This window comes from Nuphar pumila, unplaced genomic scaffold, assembly GCF_984573655.1.
Source record: "Nuphar pumila unplaced genomic scaffold, dmNupPumi1.hap1.1 HAP1_SCAFFOLD_587, whole genome shotgun sequence".
Classification (NCBI taxonomy): Eukaryota; Viridiplantae; Streptophyta; class Magnoliopsida; order Nymphaeales; family Nymphaeaceae; genus Nuphar; species Nuphar pumila.
The window spans coordinates 29,884-35,385 of NW_028323408.1; the positions used below are offsets into that span (position 1 = coordinate 29,884).

The following is a 5,502-nucleotide window of genomic DNA, read 5'->3' on the forward strand; positions in this document are numbered from 1 at the left end:
CCTTGATCGCGTTGGCATTGCGATGTAGGAGAAGGTGTCGAGAGAAACGCGCCAAGTTTGATATGCTGTTTGGACCGCGATAAGTGGGCATCAATGGCCTAACAGTTTAAGCGAACATTCCATGAAAAGCAAACACTGCTTTAGTTTCAGTGGTTCTGCAACTTATGTCACAGCGACGTTTTCTGTCGCTGGAGTGTCGCGCTATGCACTCAGCTGAAGGTTCAAAAACTGTGCCGCGTCAGAGCCGTTGCCCAACATAGAACATGAGCATGGCAACAGTGCTGCTGTTCTTGAGCTGAAAACAAGGAACACGCAGCATGTGAGTTATCAGCAAGGACAATTTTGCAGGCCGTGCCACAGGACCATTGTTTCTCATGAGTCAGCCCGCATTGGGGCATTCCAGCGACAATCGAGTGTTCTTCACCAGACAACATCTACACATGTGTTGAACAGAACAATCTCCAGGAAGGCACGCGTCAGGGGAATCTAATGTCAAGACTATCGGTCCGTCCGAATACATCGCCATCGCATATGTGAAGTGTCTCCACTGCCTTGACCGAGCGATTGCCTAGAAATCCCAAAACAATCAAATTGTTGTGTCAACATTTACAAAATAAAACATGAACGGTACATGATTTTACTAGTTTCTGGCATGAACCACCAGGAAAATCAGACATCGATCTAGACTGCATCCAAACAGCCCGCAGCGCAGTGGAGGCGGGGTCAGAGCGGCTTACTCCAATCAGGCTCAAGATCTCTCTTCTGAGGTGCTGCTGTCGTCCATGCAAGCCATACAACAGGCGTCTGTCATGCTTGCTACTGAATCTATCACGTCGACTGAGGCGCCAGATAGGGAATAGGCACTCCGCAGAGGGACATGAGATTGTCCGGTCAACTACAGTGAGCGCTTGTCAGGCATCAGCGCGCCGTCCACAGAATGGGGATGCCGTCGCTCCGCCATGTTATCCGCTCGTCACACAAGGCCGCAACAGCTTCTGGATACAACACATGCTCCTGCAGTGACAGGCGCTGGTTTCGCAATGAGCTGTGTGGTTCTCACACGGCACAGTGAGTCAGATCTGAGTTGCGTAAGACAGTGAGGATCAGGGTGGCCACCACAGAGCACTTGTGCTGCAAGATACAGTCAATCAAGCACCACATTAAGCTTGCCATCGCAGTGCTGGACCAGATACCACTGCTCTTTCAGCGTGTCATGTGTAGAATGCCGACCTGGGGACTCATCCTAGACAGCTGTACGATTGCTCGCACCAATGGATGCAGCATGGTGCCAGAAACCATAGTCCAGGAATTGCTTGTGCAGCACGTGATTTGAGCTGCGACCCGGAAACTAGATGGGCAAATTCAGGCATCGAAGTATGTTTGAGCTCAATGTTATCTGCACTATGGAGTTGCCGTGTTGACTTCCAGCCTTCCAATGGAATGCACGAAGGCAACACAAAGAACTAGAATTGGAATCGGCAAGATGAAACATTGATACCTCTAGATTCAAGCAGCGCGGGGGCTCACCTGAACTAGAACGCGGGCAGCCAGGGTGGATGCACTGTCCAGGGGATGAACCGGCACACAAGCTTGGGCTAGGATGGGCCCAGTGTCGTACTCCTCATCCACAAAGTGCACCGTTGGCCCAGAAAATCTGCACACGGTGTCGGAAATTGACTATCCTGGAACATAGTGTCTTGGTGTGTATCGAACCAAACTGCTCCTGTGTGTTGAGCCCCACACATGAGGCTCAGCCCAACATCCCTGAGACGATGGTTTTGACTAATCTGCCGAGTACGTCTCTGCAAAGCCAGGTATTTCAACTGTTGGCACATGAGCAGTCGGTGGTTGATCTGCAGACGTCTAAGCTGCAGCTGGCTGATATGCAGATCGAACCTGTGGTGACAAAGCTATTGCGCCTTGCGCAAATGTGGCAGATTGTACGATCAGTGTAGCCACATGTCCGTTCCCTGAGGCTAGGGATGCCTCTATTAGAGTGTCCCATGCTTTCCTATTGGGATTGGCTTGTAGTGCTACGAATCAGCTTCAAGGAGATATAAATGTGAAATTGTTGATGCTTAGCGCTCTGAACTATGCGGACCCGACCAAGTCTCATACATTTACTAGGCGCATCGTGAGGACTGGTGACATCGCGGCATAGAATGAACTTGTTGCTTTCCAAATCTGTGTATGCATCATGATCTCCAGCCCTGAAGTTCTGGCACAATACATACACTAGATTGCTTGCTGTTTGAGTGCTAGGTTATGCATAGCTTGACTGAAACATGCCTATCTCAGTCGTGTTGAGTGTGAATACAACCAAGTACACATGCTGCAGTTGCGCCGTACAGCACAGCAGGGTCAACATCGGAGCCATGCATGCTTGAGAGAACATACCTTGCACCCGAATCAATCACTGCTTGATGTACTCTCTGCCCGTACATGCCCTTTCCTCCAAATGTTGGCAACAGGCCAGGATGAATGTTCAACATGGCCCTCGGATACTGCCGCACCAAGGCAGCAGGAACCAGCTTGAGGTAGCCGGCCAGCAACACGAAATCTACGGCGTGGCTTGTTAATGTTTCCACCAATTGTTCGTCCGTCAGGGCTGGCTTGCCTTCTACAGCCTCCCTTGGGATGGGATACACGACGGTGGGAATACCAAGAGATTCAGCAAACTGAACTCCGTTGCAGTTGGGCTTATCAGAGACGACAACCTGCACCATAATGTATGTATGGTATGGTTCTGTTCAATTTCACATTTATCAATGGAGGACAAGGCCCAATCGCGACTTTTTATGTGCACATCCGAAACATGTCAGGGGTTGCACACCAGGTTTCAAGCACGAAGGCGGAAGGCTCACCACTACAGACCCGTTGATATTGCCTCCTTCAATCGCATGTTGAATGGCCTTAAAATTGGAACCCCCTCCTGAAACAAAGACAGCCAAACGCTTTCTTTGAACTGGCCCAGCAGCAGCTGGAGGCTGATGCGCTCCAGGTTGCGAGTGAGCCTGCACGACACGTTGCCCATTGCATGCACCATGTCTTCTTCTATGCTTTGTTATACTGTCCTCGCGCAGACAGACGACTTCATTTTGCCGTTTGAGTTCCGCCTTATTGGCACTGAAAGGTTGACGGCTGCATAGTAGCAAAGGTCAAGGCCAAGAGCTTGATGCATTCCAAGACAAGCCTGCAAGACAGCTTGCGGATGCTCAACAAGAAGCGGCCACTTACAAGCTATACGTCCCTGAGCATCGCGGGCTAAAGAAAACTGCACCCTAAGCCGGGACAGTCGCTTGTTGCTGGAACAGCTTGCCATCAAGAAAATCTATCTAAGCTAGAGCGCTCATACGGTACTATAGAGCTTGCTGAAAGGGGCGTGTACTGAGTATTGTCCCTATTTGAAACGGTGTTCAAAAACGTGGGCATGATTCAGCTGTTACCAGATAATATGCTCAAGCTTAATGATTGGAAGGCCTCGAACCTGGGTAACCAAGATCGGACCACAATGTTCTCCTAATGCTTACCATTAACCCCACTGCGTGCTATGCCGAGTTTGCAGACTGTTTTGAAGCACTCGTAAACGGGCACCTTGAGTCGCATTGCATTACGGTTTCTGTCAAGAAACCACAATGCAATTATAACGAGTAAGTTCCATGGGATGTAACAGGCACTTATATAAGCAGTTCCTTGTACGGTGCCAATGGGAGCAGGACGCTAACTCAGTTGGTCGTGACTTCCAAGGGGGCATGCATATAACAAGAACGTTGCACCCTGTCCATTGCCTAAAGAATGATCTCGCATTTCTAGTTTCATCATGCAGTCATCGTGGTAGTTGATTTCATGTGCCATGGATCAATGATCACTCTGGAACAGCAGAAACGAGGTGCAACTTGCCAAGGACGTGTGTTGTTGTCATGTGAGCGCACCCATCCATCAGTGGCCGTCCCCCAAGCAGCCTGGATGGCGGTGATAGTGAAAAGTGGAGTAAGATTCTATAACAGCCTATAGCATCCCACCTTATCATAGGAGTATGTATGTCAGCAGTCCTTTCGCGTGTCCACCTTCGAAGCCTTTCCGCGCATCGTTGGCAGAACCGTGTACAGCACACTAAATGGGTGAAGTAATGGTTGCGTCCTTGTGTTTGTGGAAATGTTACCGTCAAGATGTCAGGGTTCACGGCCTCTTGTGTCCTAGATTTGATCGACCAGCGGGCACCTCGACGATACGCACTGGCTTCTTGACAAAGCAGCGGCTGATACATAAGGAACGGGCGATCAGACATTTATATCATTCATATGGCTGTCTGAACGACGGCCTGTATGTGAGTCCAGTTGAGGATTTGAGGCAAAGGGCTGTTAGCCTTCCAAGCTTCGTGGTGGCGACAAGTGTCTGCATCGGATGCCTCTTCATGCTTTATTCAGAGGTGCACGTCGAATGGCTTTATATGATTGATATATTGACTCAATTGCGTCTTCCATCGTCGTCATTCGCCAGCAGTGAACATGAGGCATGGCTCCATGGCCAGATCTCGTCACACTGGCGCACTCGACCTGGGTACTACATCGTCTGCGTCCAGAGCACTCACGCACACGTCCAAATTCCACAGCGCCGTGATTGTAACATAAATAACTCACAGAAATCAATTCAATGAGCGACATGTCATGTGCAGGTGAATCTCATGCTCCCATGGGTGTGCGCAATGGCTCTGACAGCAGCTCTGTTGCACCTGTGCATTCCCATGCTGGCAAACATGCGACAAAGAATTCGTACAAATGGCCCACCATCACATCATGCAAAGGCCGGCACGCCAACAGCTGCGGGCATAGTGTTCATGCCGGTCGCGTGTGTTGTTGCGTGTGCCGCCCAACCCACGATGTCCACACTCCTGATGGCTGTGTCTGCGATCCTTGCGTCAGCTTTCGGCCTCCTGGATGATGTTTTGTCCGTTAATCCAGCCAAAGGTCGGAGAGGCCTGTCAGTGGGGCAGAAGCTGATTCTACAGGTGTGCGAACGTGCTTCGCTCCTGCTCTGTGTGCTCCATGACTGTTGCTGTGCATCCTTGCTCATTGCACTTTACAGCAACAAATGGTCCAGAATGTTATGCACCTGATTAGTTGCGTGACAGATCAAACCACAAAGCCCAGAGGCATCTGCAACGCAGCTGTGTATGCACGGATGAAGAGGCGCGAAAGAATGGCAAATAAGTGCACAGACGCATAACAATGATCGACCCCTCTTGACCAATGCAACACGAGCAGCGTAACAACTGCAATGCTGTGCAACCTTGCCCGTGTACAGAGATTGTTGAAGAAAGGAGATATCCAATGACAGAGTCACATCATACAGAACACAAGCCTTATATATACGATGTAGAAGGCGTTGAATCCATCAGAGAGAATGCTGCACAGCGTGCCAGCAACGACGTGCTGCCACATGATATGCGCCCACAGCCTAGATATAGTCGTTGTCACTTCGATGCGCATCAGATATGCTGTA

The 5,502-nt window shown here is 50.0% G+C and overlaps 1 protein-coding gene across 1 annotated transcript; it reads right to left on the minus strand.

Moving 5' to 3' along the window:
• Positions 1–238: 238 nt before the first annotated feature.
• Positions 239–3,322, minus strand: LOC149810007 (phosphoribosylglycinamide formyltransferase, chloroplastic-like). The gene is made up of 6 exons (XM_089994477.1): positions 3,071–3,322; positions 2,865–3,014; positions 2,398–2,717; positions 1,528–1,654; positions 928–1,014; positions 239–295 (listed from the first exon to the last, which is right to left on the minus strand). The coding sequence occupies exons 1-6, from the start codon at positions 3,320–3,322 to the stop codon at positions 239–241; spliced, it is 993 nt and encodes a 330-aa protein (XP_089850603.1).
• Between the last annotated feature and the right edge of the window lie 2,180 nt (positions 3,323–5,502).

Coding starts and splice junctions, on each gene's coding strand:
- LOC149810007 (XM_089994477.1), bottom strand. CDS start 3,322: ATGGCAAGCTGTTCCAGCAACAAGCGACTGTCCCGGCTTAGGGTGCAG. Junction 3,015..3,070: donor CGTCTGTCTGCGCGAGGACA/GTATAACAAAGC, acceptor CGTGTCGTGCAG/GCTCACTCGCAACCTGGAGC. Junction 2,718..2,864: donor ATATCAACGGGTCTGTAGTG/GTGAGCCTTCCG, acceptor ATTATGGTGCAG/GTTGTCGTCTCTGATAAGCC.